This window comes from Gopherus evgoodei, chromosome 2 (assembly GCF_007399415.2).
Source record: "Gopherus evgoodei ecotype Sinaloan lineage chromosome 2, rGopEvg1_v1.p, whole genome shotgun sequence".
Classification (NCBI taxonomy): Eukaryota; Metazoa; Chordata; order Testudines; family Testudinidae; genus Gopherus; species Gopherus evgoodei.
In genome coordinates, this window is record NC_044323.1 from 37,969,407 (window position 1) to 37,991,927 (window position 22,521).

General features: G+C 41.2%; 1 protein-coding gene across 1 annotated transcript in view; it reads right to left on the minus strand.

Moving 5' to 3' along the window:
- The window catches only part of PLXDC2 (plexin domain containing 2), a 419,584-nt gene that overhangs the window by 30,725 nt on the left and 366,338 nt on the right, over nucleotides 1-22,521 (minus strand). Inside the window, 3 exon segments of the mRNA XM_030550413.1 lie at nucleotides 11,001-11,039; nucleotides 13,084-13,237; nucleotides 21,873-21,933. Of these exon segments, the coding sequence (XP_030406273.1) occupies nucleotides 11,001-11,039; nucleotides 13,084-13,237; nucleotides 21,873-21,933 (254 nt within the window).

Consider the following 22,521-nt stretch of genomic DNA (forward strand, 5'->3'; position numbering starts at 1 on the left):
CTGCAGAAAGCCCTGCTCAAAAATCACAATATAGCTGTGTCATAGTATCTTTCCCCAATCTGAACCTTAGAGTCCAAAAGTTGGGGTACTAGCATGAATTCCTCTAAGCTTAATTACCTGCTTAGATCTGATAAGCTGCCACCAATCAGGAATTCCAGTGCCTGATACACTCTGGTCCCCCTAAAACCCTTCTCTGGGGACCCCAAGACCCAAATTCCTTGAGTCTCACAACAAAGGGGAATAAACCATTTCCCTTCCCCCTCCTTCCTCCCTCCCACCTCTTTCCTGCTCTGGGTACACCAGGAGATCACCATGATTCAAACTCCTTGAATCACCACACAGAGGGGAATGTACCTTCCCCCCCACTTCTCTTTTCCCTTCACCCAGAGGCAATACAGATTCAAACTCCATGAATCTAAAACAAAGAGGAAATTCACCTTTCCCTTCTCCCCACCAATTCCCTGGTGAGTACAGACTCAGCTCCCTTGAGCCTCACAAGGGGAAAAATCAGACAGGTCTTAAAGCAAAACTTTTAATAAAAAGAAAGAAAAAAGGTAAAAGTTATCTCTGCAATTTAGATGGTAAAGTTACAGGGTCTGTCTGCTTATAGAAATTGGAGAAAAAGCCTCCTCCAGCAGAAATACAATTTAAAATACTTTCAGCCAAATACACATTAGAACTCTACCAGCCAGATACACATTTGCAAATAAAGAAAACAATCAAAAAAACTAAATTGCCTTTCTACCTTTTGTACTTACTAAATTTGAACAGAAGATTAGAGAGCCTGTAGGTACGTGTAGTTACTCTCAGAACCCAGAGAGAACAAAGCCAAACTCAAAAAACACAAACAAAGGCTTCCCTCCACCGAGATTTGACAGTATCTTGTCTCCTGACTGATCCCCTGGTCAGGTGTTTGGTTCCCTGTTTGTTAACCCTTTACAGGTAAAAGAGACATTAACCCTTAACTATCTATTTATGACAAGCTGTACAGATATGTCTGCCTGAAAGTGGTAGGATGCATTTTTATTTTTATTTATTTATTTTTTCCTTTTCCAGTTACACCTGGCCATGGCCCAGTCACATCCACACAGAACTCTTCTTCACTTATATATTGAGGCATTTAAAAATAATGTTTAAAACTTTATCAATATAAACTGATCTCCTGCTAAGGCCTGTGGGCCAGATGGAGTGGGGAACAAGGGCCCCAAGGCAATTTGGAGGAGATGCGGGGAACCAGAGGATTATTGGCGGGGACACAGAAGACCTTGAGAGATGTAGATGGGCAAAAAAGGTGAAATTTTTAATCCACATTAAACATTGTGAACCCATAAAATTTTCTACATACAAAATATGAGAGAGTAAATTTTTTCTCGCGGACAAAAGCCTCTTAGATTTCTTCCTCCTCTGCTCCACTATCGACTACTCCCATATCCCTCTCAGATATAATCCTTCCTCAGTGCAGGGGGGCTAGATTAAGGGGTCCCCTCCAGCCCTCCATTTCTATGATTCTATACCATCCTGTGGGCTTGCTATGAAACATGCAGGAGGGGAGCCCGGCTTTGATGGCCTCACAAGATCTATCAGAGATCTATCTATGGGTCCCCAACCTGGGTATTTTACAAGCTAATTCAAGTTAAACTTTTGGTTCTTAATAAAACCAAACCAACCAACCAAACAGTGAAATACCCAAACAAAACCTTTCTTCAAAAAAATAAATTAAATTAAGGTTGAAATTTTATTTCAGTACAAGTCCAGCTTTAAATTATTGAGGGCTGATGCTATAACCCTTATTGCCTTAATTAGCCCAATAAAGCCAATGATAAAACTCCTCTTGGCATTAGTGTGACTAATTAAAAGGACTACTCTGGTGAGTATATTTGCAGGATCAGGCCCTGATTTCAAAACAAAGGAATACAGGATGGGCATTGAAATTGTTTTTCTGTGAGTGCTTTAAAAATGCATTTGCTGTTAGCCCATGTGGCAATGCTGTAATGTATTATTTTAACCATCATTCTAAAATAATGATTTTATTGGGCTATTCAGATGAATGAAAGACTATTCACATGAGCAACTGTAATAGCATCAGGCCCTAACGGTGAGAAAGCACCTTCACATATTTACACTGATCTCTAGAACTAATGAGTTAGCGTCCTATAGCAATTTAAATGTTAAAGAAATAGAACTTACAATGCATTTTTCAGGGTCTTTGTGTGAATATGCCACTTGGCACAGGTTGGGTTTTTTTTGTTTTTGTTTTGTTGGTTTTGTCTTCGCTGATTTTAGGCTTGTTTCTGCTTTCCTTGAAGTCAATGACAGAACTCTAATTGGCACAATTTGCATGAGCAAGGATGAAAAAATGAATGTTTCAGAATTGGGTTTGATTTTTAAGCAATGGCTTGTAGCATGGAGATTGTGCTGGCTGATAAACCATGCAGTATGATGCATTATTAATACTAATGCAAAAGCAATAGTAATACCCGAATGTTCTTAATAAACAGGATCTCTCCAGTACTTGCTTAGGAATATTAAAATATGTTAATCCATTATTATTATTTTATGCATATAGCATCAAAACGGCGGGGGTGTGGGAGACTTTACATACACTTCAACTGACAGGTCAGATCACCAAAGAGCTCACAATCCAGAGTGCTGATCCTAAAGAGACACACTAAAATAAGCAGAAATGACAAGAGTACAGACAAAGAACAGGCCTGGCCTGCGGGGTTCATAATCATTTTTTCAAAGCAGATGGAAATATACACTTGCACCTTACATGGAAACTGCCAAGCTATGAAGTTTTACAGATGAGCCTTTTGTCCCATAATCACACATGACAAAGGATTTTAATCACACAATTATTATGGAATCACAGAAATTGGAGACTTCTAAAGACTATAGTTGTTAGGTCATTTAATGCCTCACCTGGTCAATGCACGGTTGCACCCTATGAGTCCCTGTCTTTTATGAGAGAATGGGGCTGGTATTCTCCATGGCAGGTCCTCAGCTTTATAAAATTCACTTACCTGTTTGTGCAAGCATTCATTACATTTTCCCTGTCAAGGCATAAAGCTTTAGAGCATTTCAACTCAGGGAGTATCTGCATTGGCTCTGCTTTTTGGGAAGACTAGTTATATGTATTGACTCTCTGGGTAATTTACTCCTTATTTCCCATATTTACCGTGAGGATAACTGCAGTAAAAAAACGATGACAGCAAAACTGGTGAGCAGTGAATGGGGAGATGTGAAAAATTTAGAGAAAATCCATATACTTTAGTTTAAGGCTTTTTTGAGCAGTCTCCAAAGCACCAGGAAGCAAACTGAAATGAAAGCAATTTATCAGATTTACTAGATTAAATTTCCTGAAAGTAAAGATTATTAATCTGTGATGTTGTTTTCCCAATATGGATGAGTTCAGCACTTTTTCCTCTGGCTGAGAATTTAAGATAGTCCTTGGGAAAGCAGGCGGAATTTAAAGTGTACAGCTCACATTTGTTGAACCAAACAGTATGGCATGCCTAAGAGCCTTACAATTAACGAGGACTGAACCATAAAAAAATTGAACAACACTTGAAAATATAAAAGACCATTTTTTTGTTGCATAAATGTTATAGTGGTGACAAGTTAATTTCCATCCCGTAAAGAGATCTTGTGCCGGATTGCAGTTCGACAAGTCATTGTTTTTATTTCAAAATAAAAAAGCATGGCCTCAGTAACTCACAGCACCATGCAAAATTACTGCTGCATTATCTGTTGCTAGGACTATAATTAATTCCTGTCACAGTTGCAGAGGACACTTACAATTTTTATGTAAAATCATTCAGGGATTGCAGTGCAATATTGAGAATTTATTTTATTAAAGGAACAGCTGTCAGAGTTGGCCCACAAGAACAGACTGATTTTACAAAACACTATGGCTAAAAATATCAAGATGCCGCCATCTTGTAAGCATTAGCTGTGCTTGGACTGCATTAAGAATTCCAAGGCAACACACTCTTGCCATGTATCTGCCATGCTTTGTGATACACCAGTGCTTGTATTTAAGGGTTAAGGAGGAATTTTTCTAATGCTGCAGATGGGGATCGTGAATGTTTGTTTCACTTTTCCTTGACCACCATGCATGTCAGAAGGCTGTGAGTGGTTGGCTTTGCCAGGATTTGAATGGTGGTGATTGATTTTGAGGTTATCTTTATGAACATATCATTTAGCTGTGTCAACTTCTTAGGGTCTGAGTCCTCTGCAGTGCTGGTGCATGTGGGGGTTCTAGCTTATCCCAGACATGAACATATTGCCAGGAATGAATGGTTGGTAGAATATGGCAAAGCACTTTTAAAACTGAGCATAGGTTAGAGGTACGCATCATTCATGCCCAATTGTTAACATGACGAAAGGGCTAGTTGAGAGAATGACTCCCAACAAGTATTGATAGCCCCTGAGGCTTCATGTGACCACCGTTTATTTGAGGCACAATGCCTCCAGGAACTCCTGGTAGGATAGTCCCACTCTGAGTTGCTCACAACTCATCCAATGGCTGGTACTCATTGTTTGTGCTTGCTTTATTAATTGCCAGCATAACCCACCAATCAGTGGGTATGTCTACGCTCTGTCTGGGATTAGTGATAGTATATTAGTATATTAAAAATAGCAGTGTGGACATTGTAGTGCCAGTGGAGGCTCGGGCTAGCGACATGAGGGCAACCCTGCCCCTTGGGTCCAAGCTCTCTTCCGGCTGCAATGTAGACATACCCAGTACATATAACATGTTCCCCTCTGGGTCCGATACACAGAGATTGTGAGTCTGTTATAGCCCCCAATTATGCAGGCTGGCTCCTTAGCTCAAGCTGCAAAGACTCCCAGCTTTGTAGGTCTTGGTTCAATCCCCACTGTTTGCTAAAATGGATGCTGCCATCCTCTTATCTAGTAGATACCTAGATCTAACAGCAGCCAGTGGTATTTTCTTTAATAGACTATATATTTCTCTTTTAATACCTTTGGTTCATAGGCTGTTTTGGGAAGGAAGAACTTTAATTCTTTTTTATTTTAATACAGACTGAGCACGTCCAGTTAACTTTGCTCACAGCCACATGCTACTGTAGATTTCCCATTCCCCTTTCTCAGGAAACAGTGGCTTCCTCTTCCAGGCACATAGACTGAAATTGTATAAGTCAACGAACTGCAGTTAGCATAACATTTGGAGTTTGTAGTCCAACTCTGACTATGTTTCGTATAAAACTGAAGAAAACAGGAGTGCTCTGGGATGTATTCAAGACCCTATTCCAACTTTAACTAGTCCAGAGACTTTGATTATGTGAACAAATTCATTGCTTGGAAGTGCTAAAGGAGAAATGGCTTGACAATTTGTTGGGCTGATGCTGAGATAGCAAAGGGGAGATATCCAGCAACACAGAGCATTTGTTAGATTAAGTAAATATGCAAATCTACCTAGATACTTGTTTTCACATAAAAAATGACAAGTTATTTTTGATTTGTTAAAAGACAACTAAATTATGTGCACAAAACATTTTTTTTTCTGGTTTATTTGATAATCTGGATGGCTAATTGCTTTTCACAAAGCCCCACCTTCCTGTCCTTATCCTATTAGTACACTATCTCCCTCCACACCCCTCTTTCTCTTATCTTTGAGCTCTGGTAGCATCCATTTTTTATGATTGCTGTTTCCATCACTAATGACACAAGCATAAATATGCTTATTGATAAGACTGTTTTTAAACAAACACAACAGACAGTATACATCAATAAAATAAAGAATTGTTGGATACTTTGTCAAGTTTCCACTGGGGAAATTCTTTGCTACCAAGAATTGCATAAACTCTGCAATTATGTCAGAACTCAAATGTTTTTTAAACAGCTGAGAAACACAGGGTTAGACTTATAAAAATGGACTAAACTGTAGAGCCAAATCCCATTTTGAGTTTTGCCAAAGCACAGACTGGAGCTCATGCCCTCCCCTTCTTGCAGGAAAAGACTTGGAAGAGAAATACTGAACCATGGCTTCTTGACTCCTTGGCCTACAGGTGTAGTTGGCATCAGAGCCGATTAGCCAGAGGGCAAGGGTACTATTTATCTTGGTCAAGCCACGATCTGAGGGAATAATAAAAAAGCCAAGACCTGTGGATGTTAGCCTGTGCAGGCTCTGCCTCCGACTCCTTGAAATAGTAGTAATATAGCTCTTGAATGCACCATGCTATCACTACCTGAGCAATTCTTAGCATCTCTTTTGAAGCATACATAAACTTAGTATGTTAAAAGAAAATACTTTTAAAATAATGATTAGCAGGTATCAATGTAATGAACATAATAATAGATTTCAATTGGAGTTTAGGGTGCACAAGAAGTGAAGGTTTGGGCCCTATCAAAATGTATAAATTTGCATAAATTTAGACTGGGATTTTCAAAGGGAGTTAGGTGCCCAAATTCCAATGGGAGTTGGAAATATATGTTAACTATTTATGCTAAACAATCTATTCCACCTTGTACTTAGCTATGACACCTCGCGTACGTTTCCCTGTCCTGAAGAAAAGGTTGGTGTCAGCTTGAAAGCTTGTCTCTTTCGCCAACAGAAATTGGTCCAATAAAGGATATTACCTCACCCATCTTGTTTCTCTAAAACCCTTAGGCATTGGCTACCGTGGCGCTTTACAGCTCAGGGGTGTGAAAAAACACCCCCCCCGAGTGCAGCAAGCTACAGCGCTGGAAAGCGCCAGTGTAAACAGTGCCCCAGCACTGGGAGCACGGCTCCCAGGGCTGTAAGCTAATCCCCACACTCGCACTTCAAAGCGCTCCTGTGGCAGCGCTGTACAGCTGCAACTGTAGCCATACCCCCAGTCTTCATTGCAAAAGTCCAGTCTTATATTGCTTTTAATAACACTGTATTGTACCAAATATATGCAACAGTCTTTTCCCCAGGACTGCAAAACTTGATTTTTTTTTATGGCCATCTGCATACTACACACGCCGTAATTCACCCTATACAAAAGGCCAGCAGATGTCTTATACAACACTCCTGTCAAGCTAAAGCCCTGTTTTGAGAGCTTAAGTAGGACATAAGTGGCATGGGGTGTCTCTATGAAATGCAAAGAAAAACCTGTGGTGCTGAATCTCAAAGCCTGGATCAAATGACTTAGGCTCACGCGGTTTGGGTTATTTATAACAGTGTAGACATTCCTGCTTAGGCTGGAGTCTGGGCTCTGAAACTCGGCAAGGGGAGATGGTCTCAGATCCTGGGCTCCTGCCCAAGCAGGAATGTCTACACTGCTATTTTTAACCCCTCAGCCTGATCCCTGCAAATTGACTTGCGTTCTGAGACTTGGCAGGAAGGGTTTTTCTTTGCAGTAGAGACATGCTAATACAGGTCTTTTGTTGGTCTTCTGCTCAAGGGTGAATTTCACAGTAGCACATCAGACAGGATGAGTTTGCGAAACTGCATTTCTCAAATGGAAGTTTATTCTTTAAGAAGATATTCTGACTAACATAAAATGGCAACAGTTGCTCTCATGGCCATTGCCTTACACATAACTCCTGTCTTTCTCAGTGCTCAGACTCAAGACAAGTGAAGAATCTACAGCTAGCAGATCATGGTAATGAACTATCTGAAAAACAAATATATAGAACTCTGGGACAATCATCTGTTGTTCTCATCTAAATTCAGTTTGAACTAGTTCAGTGAAAAAGGGGCTCACTCAATCATAAAATAATTTTAAACTAGAAAAGCTTAGTTCATCCTACATGAACCAAACTATATAAATTCCATTTTTTAGCTTCCCTGAATGAGTGATTCTAAATCATCCACCCAAGAATTCTCAACATGAAAGGGCTATTACTGTATCATTACTGCCAGCTGCCTGCTTCTTTTATGAAAAATTAGGTAGCTGTTTTTGAGATATGTTAGCTTTGGTACACATGAAGTTAAAGGAAAATAAGAACAACAAAGGATTGAAGGGCTTTTATAACATAAAATATCAATGCTATTATACAAGAACTTTTTTAATTTTCCTAAGCTTTTAAACCAGGTTTTTCAAGTTTGAAAACTTTTAATAGAGTTAAGTGTTAACAAGTGTGATGTTAAGCGAGCCGACTGTAAAAAATCCTTAGATGTGCATATAGGTAACTGGCAATGATGGAAGAACAAATACAGAAGAAATAGATAAAAGCTAAATTGGAATTTATGGTAAAAGGTGCCATACAAGGTTATATGTGAATGGGTATAGCACTAAATTACAAGTGATTTTTCTCTTATAACTAAAAGGTCAAGGCACTTTGACCTACAACTGCAGTCTGCTTTAAAATTTTAATTTAGTTACTACTTGATAAAATTTGGCCTCAAAAGTTCCAGCCAAAGGGGAAATGCAGAATTTATACAGAATCCTTTTGTTGTACCTAATCACCTATTGACTTCTGTCATCCAAGGACACATCTAGCTATAGGTCCTTATTGATCAGATAGAGCTTAGTTTTCCATTACAAAAGGTTCACTTTGATTTGAGTTTTACAGGATTGAGTTTGGAAAGGCTAAAGGCTCTGTATTTGGTTGACCTGGAATCTTCTTCTCTTTATGAAAGGCTGACAAATCACAGTGAATCAATGAAGAAACCTGTGGCTACAGAGGTTTTATCAGAGCCTAATCTAAGGGCTGTTGTAAAACTCAATGCATAATTGAAGATTCCTGGAGAACTTCCCAGATTAACAGCTAGGTTTACTATGTGAATGAGAGCTGGTCTACACTAGAGGGGGAAATCGATCTAAGATACGCAACTTCAGCTACGTGAATAGCGTAGCTGAAGTCGAAGTATCTTAGATCGAGTTACCTATCGTTCTCATGGCGCGGAATCGACATCCGTGGCTCCCCCTGCCGACTCCGCTACCGCCGTTCGCGTTGGTGGAGTTCCAGAGTCAACAGGAGCTCGTTTGGGGATCGATATATCGCGTCTAGATGAGACGCGATATATCGATCCCTGAGATATCGATTGCTACCTGCCGATACGGCCGGTAGTGAAGACGTAGCCTGAGAAATCCTGCTGAGTGACTTTGCTTCCATACTGTTTGAAGCCCATATCACCATCTTCTCTTTTATTTCAAGAACTAACTGAAGAAAAATGAATCTATAGCTGTTGGTTTCTATTTTTGAAATCAAGAAGCATTATGCACTGAAACTGCCTACCTAGGCTTAAAGAAAGCCATACCACAAATTCTACCAAGGGACTACATCAGAGTTATTCCTCTTGGTTTTGAACATTTTGCTTTCTGTTTCAGAGATTTCCTTCTCAGATCTTAGGCAAGAGGAGGCAAGCTAAATACGGTGTTTGAAGTAACTCTCCCCGTGTGGGAGAGAACTGGAATTTATTTTTAAAAAATATATTGTTTGGGTTTGATGTAACTTTATATTATTATGCTCTTGAAGAAGAAGAGCACTGAAGCATTTGTTTTGATAAAACAAAGTATAACAACTTCAAAAATAAACAAGGGAAAGAACAAGTCAAATGTGAGGCTGATCAACCATAGCAGCATCCCTTTTAATAAAGTGGTTAAATGGTTAATTTGTAAGTTATCTTATTCAGAGTTTCCAGTTATATTTCAAATCCATGCCAATTAACAACAAATGAACAGCCCTGCATTAGCCAAAGTTCAATACAACAGCTGTGCTGTTACTATTGATAGTGAGATGAAGATGTTATCCAGACAGACGAGCGGCTGGAAAAATGATACAGAGATGGGATATTTAACTTGGGGTGTGAGGGGGGAACTAAATAAAAAACCATTCAAGGATACCATTGGTGAACCACACAGCAAAAAAAGCAATCCAGAATGTCAAGGGCCATATGGACACCACACATTCTTTCAAGCCTAAGACAACTGTACAAGACCCAGAAAAGGTAAGTAGTATCAACAGTAAAGCTTCCCTTTACAGTAGTGCAGGTCCAGTGCATTTCGTCAGGCAGAGCAAATCAGCATTCACCCTGAGGGTCTGATCCAAAGGATGCTGAAGTCAATAGGAGTCTTTCTATTGACTTCAGTGAGCTATATTTAGTGCAATGGTGGGCAAACTATGGCCCGGGAGCCGCACCCGGCCCTTCAGACGTTTTAATCCGGCCCTCAAGCTCCTGCTGGGGAGCGGGGTCAGGGGCTTGCTCCTCGCAGCTCCCAGAAGCAGCAGCACGTCCCTCCTCCGGCTCCTATGCATAGGAGAAGCCAGGGGGCTCCACACACTGCCACCAGCAAATGGGGCCAATGGGAACTGCAGGAGCGATGGCTCCGGATGAGGCAGCATGCAGAGCCACCTGGCTGTGCCTCCGTGTAGTAGCCAGATGGGGGGATGTGCCGCTGCTTCCGGGAGCTGCTTGAGGAAAGTGCTGCCAGGATCCTGCACCCCTGACCCCCTCCTGCCGTCCGAACCCCTCAAGAGCACCCCAGAGCTCTCACCCCAGCCAGAGCCCTCACCCCTCCCACTAGCACCCCAACCCGGAGCCCCCTCCTGCACTCTGAACTCCTCATTTCTGGCCCACCCCAGAACTCGCACCCCACATTAGAAAGGGGCCATAATATTATATGCCTAATTGAAGAATACATGCGGATAGCAACTGTAAACTGTGATAAAAACAAATACTGTAGCTTATAGCACCTTATAAAGAATGCATCATAACAGAACATATATATGAATAATGTTATTAAAAAATGATCACCAGCCCCACTCCCCAAATCATCTTCTCCCCTAGATTTTTGCCTTTAATAGATGAACTTTTTGAATGCTAAAGTTATTTTACTGTTACACTGTTAATAAGTTATAAAAACTGTTGTAAACATTTGATTTACTAAGCAGTTGCTTAGCCTTTTTGCCCTGTTACTCTGCCTCAGAGATGTGGGTAATTTAAGTCCCTTGGGGGCCTGGTATAAGACATTTCTACACTCTGATTTAGGTTAATTAAGCTGCGCAGGCTGTAGTTATGTAACCTATTGACATTGTTTAAACACACAAAAATCACCTCTTACCTCCATTATCTTTTAGGTGCAGTGCTATCTTGGTATCATCTAAAAAAGAAATTCAAATTACTAACACAGGAAACCTAGTTTAATTAGGTCATAGATCGCTTTAATGATATTCTAATATCCAACAGATTTAACCATCAGAATAGACTTTGGTGGTTTGCTCATATAGGGCTTGATCCTCTTCTTCACACTGAGTAGTACCTTACTCCTCTAATAGTACTAAGAGATCTAAAGGACTATCAGTGGAGTAAGGTAGAATTCAAAATGAATAAAGGTATGAGCATCTGGTACATAGCTTTTAAAAGCACCTTTACCTTTGTCATGTATATGTAATCAAGTGGTGCCAGAATTTCTGGTGCCGGAGGCAGAATTCAGGGGGCGGCATTTTGTGCGCTCCCCACAGGGTACGTGGGAGCTTTCGGTTCCACTCCCATTGTGCCGCCAAAGAAGGACCCTCCACCTAAATGCCGCAGGCGACAGCGGCAGTCATTGAGCTGCTCAATTGCCTGCTGCTGTTTTCTACGGCATGTTGGCAGAAGGTCTTTCTTCGGTGGCGCGACAGGAGCGGAACCGGAGGCTCCCGTGCACCCCATGGGGAGCGCACAAAATGCCGTCCCCCGAATCCTGGCACCCTAGGCGACCACCTAGGGTTGCTTAATGGAAGCGCCAGCCCTGTATGTAATATAAGTATGATTATTTGTGTGACTGACTCTGTAGGTCACATGACATATTCAGGACTCAGGTAGCATTTGACAGTAAAATAAAACAATTATTAACTGTTCTCATAAGAAATAATTGGAAAAATATACCAGTTTCAAAGTCTCTATATATTTCCAGATTTCTCTTATTATTTGTACATTGGATGAGCCAAATATCTGGGGCATTATTAGCAAATGAGCATTCAGGAATAGAGCTACAAATCCTGTAGTTACAGCTTCTAAATTTTCTTGCTGCTTTGCTCTAATGAAAGTGAGTCCTTTTCATCAATAGACTCCCACCTTGTAACATCTTCAGTTTTAGGCTTAATGCTTGAATATCTTGGAAGCTAGAAATGTTCCTGCTGGAATCTATTAAAAAATTCTGTCCACTCTGTACAGCTTCCATTATATTAACAAGCAATTCTGCTAGAAGAAGAGCTGCCATTATATTTTATAGTTGCTACTTGATTCATTGTAGGTAGCTTTTCTATCCAGCTGAACTTCTACCAGATGCAGGAGGCTAGACTATCTTATCTGCAGGATGGAAAGGTTTAAGCTCTGAAGTCAAAGGAACAGCTACAAATATGAGTTCCCATATTATTTCTCAATCTTGTTACTTTGCTTTGGGACTCTAAAGAAAAGTGTCTTTCTAGAAAACAATACTGCAGTCAGTACTGGTGCAAAAGGTTAGTGCCAATATCAAAATAAATATTTAATTTTGAGTGTCTTTGTTTTCAGATCGCCAACACTGGACCCTCAGGACCTGTCCCAAAGGTCACTGAAGTCAATAATGTGAGTCTCTCCATTGACTTCAACGGGCTTTGCTTCAGGCCCATATGGCCTGATTTTTCCGATGAGCACCAATAATCTCCTAAGCTTCATAACTGTAAATTCTTTGAAATGTTGACTGTCTTTTACCATATGTCTGTACACCACCTCACACAGTGAAGCCTCCAACCTTGCTGGGACCTCTAGGTGCTACTGTAATACAAATAACTCCAAATGAACATAGTGGGAACAGAGAATTGGCAGTCTCTTCTGAGACAAAGGCCAAGATAGCAGTAGTGGCAGCCAGGATGTAGCAGTTAGAATTAAGAAGCTCAGGCAGAGCTGTCTGAAGACACAGAGTTTGCGTCATTGGTCTAAGAAGAAAAATTAGGGCTTTGGTTTTCATCACCATCCAAGCTTCTTGTTTTGGAAACATACAAAGCCCTTCAGATATTTGCTCCATGATAAGTTTTCTCCCTCCAAAAACCAAAAACAAACAAACAATACTCCTGCTTCCCCCAGCCCCCGCAAACTTAACCAATCAAAAGATTTGTTTTCTCCTTAACATTGTAAATAAGACAACTTTTCATTATGGACTAAAGCATTCCATAGTAAGCCACCTTCTGTGGGCAGGCTGGTTGGCAGGTGGGATGTAGTGGCTCCTTTGGTAGTGGTTAAAACTCTGAACCTCGTGGTAGTTGGCTGGAGAGAAGTGGTGGTATGAGGGGGCTTCTCAGTTGTGTCCACATTCTTCTCACAGACTTTATCTTTCGACTATTGAGAAACACGAAAAACAAGCCAGAAGAAAATTAGTTTTCAGTGGAGACCATTTGTCACTGAATTAAAAGTCTGAATATGGACAAACTGCTAAGCCAGAAAGAATAAAAATAGAAATTAAATCAAGGAATATTTGGAGAGTTTATTTATTTTAAAAGTGAAATATTTTGCACAGGCTTCTGTAGAACGACAGGTATTCCATTGAACTGGAAAATTTACAATGCCTAAACTGTTGATGACAAAGCTGTGAAGGCTCTGAATACCAAATGCATATTATTACTGCCACAAAGTTTTAACATCTAAATTCATCACTAGGAAATTACTTTTGGGGAGAGGGTTGTTCTTTTTTTGCTATTGTAGTTGGAATGCACACCTCAATCAATTTTTTTTTCTGGGTGCCATAAAACATGTCATAGCAAAAGATACGTCTGGGTAAAATAAAAATATTGAAAATATGGTATAGCACAAAAAATAAGGTATAGTTCATTGTAATTTTTAATTAATTACATGTTCCTTGGAAATTACCAAAGACAATAATAATTATATATATAAAATAGCTTTACACATAAATAGTTACCTTTGCTTTTTATTTTTATATAATAAATCACATAAGTGAGTATGCACATATGTATACACAGACACACATGTTTACATTTTTAACTCAAGGCCACATTTATATATTCAGTGGGAGTAAAGATTAAAACCATTTTTGTTTTGTTTTGCTTTGCATTGCAGTGTATCTATAACACAGTTTTGCAGAAAAATATTTCCAGCCAAACAGCAGCAAATATATGAACTACTCCCGCCCCACACCTGGCATACATCATCCAGTTCAGAGAGTTGTGAACTCTGCTTCCTGGCAGTGTGTTCATCTCGTGTACTTCAAAAACAAGTGTGTATTGTTTCGCTTTTGATATGCAAGGTTATTTTCCTGTCCTCTCTTCCCTCTACCCTTTCTTTTATAAGAGCAAACTAGGATTTTAAATGAAAAAAACCAACACCCTAATACTAACCCCAAAACAAGCAACCCTTCCACCACCTTCTATCCCCACCTACAAAAACCCAGCCCAAGCCCTCATGTTAATATTATATATTTAAATAGAAAAAAAGTCCCCAGGAGAGGCCAAAGATAAGGTTGCTCTCCTAGTCACAAAACACAATAACTCAATCAAATTCAACCCCATGTTAGTAATATTTTTGATATGTAGGTCGGTATTATGTATATATCTAAATATATAGGACCAGAAAGAGTGCATCCTTTATAGGTGCCCAAGAGAGGGAGGGGGCATGAGTATCTCTTCTCTCTCCCTTTGCAGATCACTGAAAGAGGCCTTGTGCTCTGGGAATGCAAGCCTTTCACAGAGCTAGCATTGCTAGTACAGATCTTGACAAAGAGGGGAGAGGTCACTAGCCAGCAGAACTGGATGAGTGCAGATAGGAGCTGCCAACACAATTTGCCCAAGCAGTCAGGATCCACCAGCATTCCCCAGAGCTCAGGAAGGCATTGTATATGCCTGAGGCAAAATGCCTCCCAGAGGTCCTGGTGGGGTGTGGTGGCACTGTGTGACCCACAATAGTGGTATTTCAGGCTCTGGCTGAGCCTCTTGGGTAGGGTTATCTGCTGCTTCTGCCAGGTCAGGCTCGCAGGTTTCCTCTGGCGTTGGAGTTGTAGACGGGTTTGAAAGCATTGGACTCAGTGCTGGCAATGGTTCTGGTGCTCTTTGCTTTGCCAGTTCCGGTTCTGGGACTGGCTTTGGCTGGGTCTCTGGGATTGGATCCACTATGGCTGTTGCAGTCGTTGGCAGGGGATCCCGTTCCACCACCTCTGTCTGGGTCTCTGGTAACACTGACGGGGCCCTGGTGGAGGCTCAGGAAAAGGGCTGGGGGGTGAAAGCTTGCTTAGCCTGGCTACAGGTGACCATTCCCACCCTCTTGGCTAGCTTTACATGGTTGGCCAATTCTTTCCCCAGCAGCATGGGGATGGGATAATTATCATAGACTGCAAAAGTTCACATTCCTGTCCAGCCCTTGTACCGGACAGGCAACTTGGCTATAGGCAAGTTTAAAGAGTTTGACATGAAGGGTTGAATTGTCACCGGGGCTTCTGGGTTGATAAATCTGGGGTCCACTAAGGATTGGTGGATAGCTCACTCTATACTCCAGTGTCCCTCCACACAATAACCTTCTTCCTGCCCACATTCACAGTTTCCCTTCACTCTGAAGGTACCTGAGAGGCATCTGGGCCTCAGGACCTTCGGTGTGACTCCGGCATAATGAACTGCAGTCTGTTCGGGTTCCTGGGGCAGTTGGCCTTTACATGCCCCAGCTCATTACATTTAAAACATCGCACAGCTGACTGGTCACTGGAGCGAGGTGGGTTGCTGGAGACGGATGTGGTGGGACGATAAGGTGTCTGGGGTTTTCCTTGGGATGTAGGTGGGGCCTTGGGCTGCCCCCGGTGATATGGTTTTGTTTTGGGTTGCCCCTTCTGATATTCACTCCAACTGCTACTAGTTTTTTTCTTTTCTGCCACCTCCACCCATTTGGCTCCAATCTCCCCCAGCTCGGTTACAGTTTTGGGCTTCCCATCTAGGATGTACCTTTCTATTTCCTCAGGAACACCCTCTAAGAACTGCTCCATTTTTATTAGGAAAGAAAGATCTTCCAGAGATTTAATGCTTGCTCCTGATATCCAGGAATCCCAATTTTTTTCAGTGTGGTAGGCATGTCAGGAAAATGCCATATCCGGTTTCCACTTTAGGGCTCTGAACCGCCAACGGGCATGCTTGGGTGTTAGCCCCATTCTGATTCTGGCCTTGTTTTAAAAAAGTTCATAACTGTTCATGTGTTCTTTAGGCATTTCAGCCGCCACCTCTGCTAAGGATCCACTGAGCTGCGGCCTCAACTCTATCATGTACTGGTTTGTAGGGATGCTGTACCCATGGCAGGCCCTTTCAAAATTTTCTAAGAAGGCCTCAGTATCATCGCCTGCCTTGTAGGTGAGGAATTTTCTGGATGAGAAGCGGTACCTGGAGAGGAGTTGCTAGGGTTGGCTGGTATATCCTGCTTAGCCCTTGCTAACTCCAGTTCATGCTTTCTCTCTCTTTCCCTTTCCTCCCTCTCTTTTTCTTTCTCCTCCATATCTTTTTCTTTCGGCTCCATTGCTGTCTTGTGGGCAGCCTCCTCCCTCTCCATCAGTCTTTTATGTTCATTTTCTTTCTCTGTTGCTTCCAGTATAGCCAGCTCTAGTTTAGTTGCGGCTTCACTGGTAGTCATTTTCCTGCTTTCTTGAGCTGGGTCACACCCCCTCTGCAGTTCACTGAAACTGGGATGCACTCAGCTCAGGGCTGCTTAGTTAACAGAGACATTCAGTGTTCAGCATTTCTAAGCAAGCTATACACAAGAAGTAGAAAGAAACAAAAATCCAGCTTGTAAATTCCTTTTGCTAGCTGCTTGCTCACAGCTTGAAACCTTCCCTTCACAAAGACCCTTGTTAAAAAAACTTAACACTTCTGCCTTCAGGCAAAGAGAGATAAGATCTGCATCTACCTTTCCAGCTAAAAAGGAGAAAAAAAGTCTTACTAGCTTTTGGTTTAAAATGATCCTACCGCTCTGCCACCATGTCAAAGTTCCTTCCCCACTCTGAACCCTAGGGCACAGATGTGGGGACCTGCATGAGGACTTCTAAGCTTAACTACCAGCTTAGATCTCGTTTTGCTGCCACCACCCAAATTATTTATGAGTCATTTGGGAAACTCTATCTACCTCCTCCCCAGACTATCTCCCTCCCAAGTACTATAACCCTTCCCTGGGTAGCCTTGAGAGACTTCTCCACCAATTCCCTGGTGAACACTGATCCAAACCCTTGGATCTTAAAACAAGGAGAAATTAACCATTCCCCCTCCTTTCCCCCACCAATTCCTGGTGAATCCAGATCCAATCCCCTTGGATCTTAAAACAAGGAAAAATCAATCAGTTTCTTAAAAAGAAGGCTTTTAATTAAAGAAAGAAAGGTAAAAATCATCTATTTTCAGGATGGAAAATAACTTTACAGAGCAATCAGGTTCAAAGAGCCCAAAGGAACCCCCTCTAGACTTAGGTTCAAAGTTACAGCAAACAGAGGTAAGCCCTCTAGCAAAAGGAACATTTACAAGTTGAGGAAACAAAGATAAAACTAACACACCTTGCCTGGTTTTTATTTACAAGTTTGAAATATGAGAGACTTGTTCAGAAAGATTTGGAGAGCATGGATTGATGTCTGGTCCCTCTTAGCCCCAAGAGTGAACAACCCCCAAAACGAAGAGCACAAACAAAAACCTTCCCCCGACCAAGATTTGAAAGTATCCTGTCCTCTTATTGGTCCTTTTGGTCAGGTATCAGCCAGGTTACCTGAGCTTCTTAACCCTGTTAAGGATTTTGGTGTCTCTGGCCAGGAGGGATTTTATAGTATTGTACACAGGAGAGCTGTTACCTTTCCCTTTATAGTTATGACAATACGCCTGAGGCAAAATGCCTCCCAGAGGTCCTGGTGAAGTGTGGTGGCACTGTGTGACCCACAATAGAGGCCTGTGGCCATCAATATCCTTCAATGTGAGACCATTCTGTGAGGTTCCGTCCCATACTGATAGATTTACTAACATAAGAACATAAGAACATAAGAACGGCCATACCGGGTCAGACCAAAGGTCCATCTAGCCCAGTATCTGTCTACCGACAGTGGCCAATGCCAGGTGCCCCAGAGGGAGTGAACCTGATAGGCAATGATCAAGTGATCTCTCTCCTGCCATCCATCTCTATCCTCTGATGAACGGAGGCTAGGGACACCATTCTTTACCCATTCTGGCTAATAGCCATTTATGGACTTAGCCACCATTAATTTATCCAGTTCACTTTTAAACACTGTTATAGTCCAAGCCTTCACAACCTCCTCAGATAAGGAGTTCCACAAGTTGACTGTGCGCTGGGTGAAGAAGAATGTCCTTTTATTTGTTTTAAACCCACTGCCTATTAATTTCATTTGGTGCCCCCTAGTTCTTGTATTATGGGAATAAGTAAATAACTTTTCCTTATCCACTTTCTCAACATCACTCATGATTTTACATACCTCTATCATATCCCTCCTTAGTCTCCTCTTTTCCAAGCTGAAGAGTCCTAGCCTCTTTAATCTTTCCTTGTATGGGACCCTCTCCAACCCCCTAATCATTTTAGTTGCCCTTTTCTGTACCTTTTCTAGTGCTAGAATATCTTTTCTGAGGTGAGGAGACCACATCTGTACACAGTATTCGAGATGTGAGCGTACCATGGATTTATATAAGGGCAACAATATATTCTCAGTCTTATTCTCTATCCCCTTTTTAATGATTCCTAACATCCTGTTTGCTTTTTTGACTGCCTCTGCACACTGCTTGGACATCTTCAGAGAACTATCCACGATGACTCCAAGATCTTTTCCCTGACTCGCTGTAGCTAAATTAGCCCCCATCATATTGTACGTATAGTTGGGGTTATTTTTTCCAATGTGCATTACTTTACATTTATCTGCGTTAAATTTCATTTGCCATTTTGTTGCCCAATCATTTAGTTTTGTGAGATCTTTTTGAAGTTCTTCACAGTCTGCTTTGGTCTTAACTATCTTGAGTAGTTTAGTATCATCTGCAAACTTTGCCACCTCACTGTTTACCCCTTTCTCCAGATCACTTATAAATAAATTGAATAGGATTGGTCCTAGGACTGACCCTTGGGGAATACCACTAGTTACCCCTCTCCATTCTGAAAATTTACCATTAATTCCTACCCTTTGTTTCCTGTCTTTTAACCAGTTCTCAATCCATAAAAGGACCTTCCCTTTTATCCCATGACAGCTTAATTTATGTAAGAGCCTTTGGTGAGGGACCTTTTCAAAGGCTTTCTGGAAATCTAAGTACACTATGTCCACTGGATCCCCCTTGTCCACGTTTGTTGATCCCTTCAAAGAACTCTAATAGATTAGTAAGACATGATTTCCCTTTACAGAAACCATGTTGACTATTGCTCAACAGTTTATGTTTTTCTATGTGTCTGACAATTTTATTTTTAACTATTGTTTCGACTAATTTGCCCGGTACCAACGTTAGACTTACCGGTCTGTAATTGCTGGGATCACCTCTACAGCCCTTTTTACATATTGGCGTTACATTAGCTAACTTCCAGTTATTGGGTACCAAAGCTGATTTAAAGGACAGGTTACAAACCTTAGTTAATAGTTCCACAACTTCACATTTGAGTTCTTTAAGAACTCTTGGGTGAATGCCATCTGGTCCCGGTGACTTGTTAATGTTGAGTTTATCAAATAATTCCAAAACCTCCTCTAGTGACACTTCAATCTGTGACAGTTCCTCAGATTTGTCACCTACAAAAGCCAGCTCAGGTTTGGGAATCTCCCTAACATCCTCAGCCGTGAAGACTGAAGCAAAGAATCCATTTAGTTTCTTCGCAATGACTTTATCATCTTTAAGTGCTCCTTTTGTATTTTGATCGTCAAGGGGCCCCACGGGTTGTTTAGCAGGCTTCCTGCTTCTGATGTACTTAAAAAACATTTTATTATTACCTTTGGAGTTTTTGACTAGCCGTTCTTCAAACTCCTCTTTGGCTTTTCTAATTACTAATAGCCTTAATTGCATGTTCTCAAAAAGTTACCTTTCTGAGCACTAAGACTCTGAGGGCAACCCCATCACTAGACATTCAGTTTGCAAATTGCAAAGCTGAAGTTATAAGCCTTTATAACAGCCATCTAGTATGTAATTATTGTACCTAATCACCCAGCATTACTTTGCAATTAAGGCTATATAAGAGGAAAAATTCCAACAAAAAATACCCCCTCCACAATGGGCTCATATCAGTGCATGTGTTGGACTCAATTATTGAGACTAAAATCAAGCATGCTTTTCTAAACAGACAGTTGGGGACATACTTTGCCTTTAATTATACCCTGCCATATCCTGTCACTTGGCCTGTGCTGTTGTAATTGAAGACAGAATTTGGCCCTTAGGGCTGAAAAAGGGGAAGTAATTGCTCTTTATTAGCCTTTGAGAGAATCAAAGTCTGTTAGACGAATTAGCAAAAACAACGAGTTCATATTACCACAAATCCTCAGGTGAAAAAAACTGGCACAATGAGGCCACTGGAAAAAGACCAACATAATGTAAGATACTAATGAATGTGACTTGAAAATGACCCAACCTGGGCCTTCTTACCTTCTGGCTGCATCTCCTGTAGCCAGCAGCAGTCCCAGGATCACCGCCCACCCTTCCTCATGCCACACAGCTATTGTTGTTTTCTTTTTTTAAAGGAGCACTGAATGTATCAAGTCTTTAAAAACGAGTAGCAGCAAAATCTCTACTTAATGCTAAAGGCTTGGCCAGAATTCATAACCAAAATACTCGGGCTGTATCTTTAGCTAGAGCTATTCTTGTAGGATCTATTTTCATACAACTAAAATGGGGAGGAGCAAAGGCAAGAAAAGCGCAAGGGTAGTTGGCAACTACAGCTCAGCCTTTGCCATCATTCTGATGAGAATTTTAGTGCTACAACAATCAATTCAGGGTCACAAGTTTAGCATTAGCCTTTTTGTTGCATTAATTTTTGGGTTTACCATATTTTCATGGAAATAAAAAAATCATATTATGTCCATTTTATACCTTTGAATAATAATGACATTGCTCAACCTATCAGAGGGATAGCCGTGTTAGTCTGGATCTGTAAAAAGCAACAGAGTGTCCTATGGCACCTGCTCATTGCTCAACCTAGTGTTTCTTTAATACAACCTACTCAGTTTTTAAGTAATATATATAGGTAATTGTAGCATGCACTTGGCCTTAAAAAATGCTGCTTAATAACCTGCAGAATGTAATCAGAGGCATAATATCTAGGGCCCTACCAAATTCCCAGTCATGAAAAATACATCATGGACCGTGAAATCTGATCTTCCCGTAAGAAATTTGATCTTTTGTGTGCTTTACCCTCTGCTATACAGATTTCATGGGGGAGACCAGCGTTTCTCAAATTGGGAGTCCTGACCAAAAGGGAGTTGCGGGGGGGTGAGCGGGGGGGTCACACAGTTATTTTAGGGAGGTTGCGGTACTGCCAACCTTACTTCTGTACTGCCTTCAGAGCTGGATGGCTGGAGAGTGGCAGCTGTTGGCCGGGCACCCAGCTCTGAAGGCAGTGCCCCACCAGCAGTAGTGCAGAAGTAAGGGTGGCAATACCATACTGTGCCATCCTTACTTCTGCATGGCTGCTGCTGGTGGTGATTCTGCCTTCAGAGCGGGGCTCCTGGCCAGTATTCATCACTCTCCAGCTGCCCAGCTCTGATGGCAGAGCTGCCACCAGCAGCAGTGCAGAAGGATAGCAGTATCGTAACCCCTCCTAAAATAACCTTGCGACCCCCTGTACAACTCCTTTCTGGGTCAGGACCCGTACAATTACAACAACATGAAATTTTAGATTTAAATAGCTCAAATCATGAAATTTATGATTTTTAAAATCCTGTGATCGCAAAATTGACCAAAATGGACCATGAATTTCGTAAGGCCCTAATAATAGCTATGCAAATTTCCTTTGGTGGTCATATCAAGGTTGTAAAGCACATTCTTACCTCTTCAGGACAGCCACTGTCTACCCAATCTTGCCGGTGGCGATCAAATCCACTGGAGCATCTTTAAATGATGAAAGAGATAAACACAATCCAGATGGAAATAGAAAGAGGTAAGGAAGGTGGGATGGGGGAGAGAGAGAGATAGAGAGACTGTAATTAATTGATTTATTTTATAATCTGAATGATTAGCACAGTGTACTGACTGAAATATGATTAAATCATTTAACTCTTTTCATCTAAGGGTGTTTATATTAGTTAGACATTTTTTAGATATCAGAGTATCCATCCCTTTTGACGGTTAATTGCTTCTCTGCACCAAGCAGCGTGGGCTTAAGTTTGATCTCAAGCATATAGAATTAAGTCATTAAATTCATTCTGTCCTGGCTTCTTAGTCTGTAAAAAGCAACAGCAGAAAGGACATAATGTATCAGTCATTACGGCTCTCCTTTTATCATGCTAGGTGATCTAAGACATCAAGACACTCACAGCTGTACGATCAACATGCCAGGATTATATAACAACCCAGAGGAACACTCCCAGTGGCAGTCTGCAAATACTGTAGAACTGCTTCAATCTCCTTACTAGCTGAAACGATTTAGGTTACATATGAATTTCTTGCCAAATTAACTGAGGTTAATAACCTGTTTTA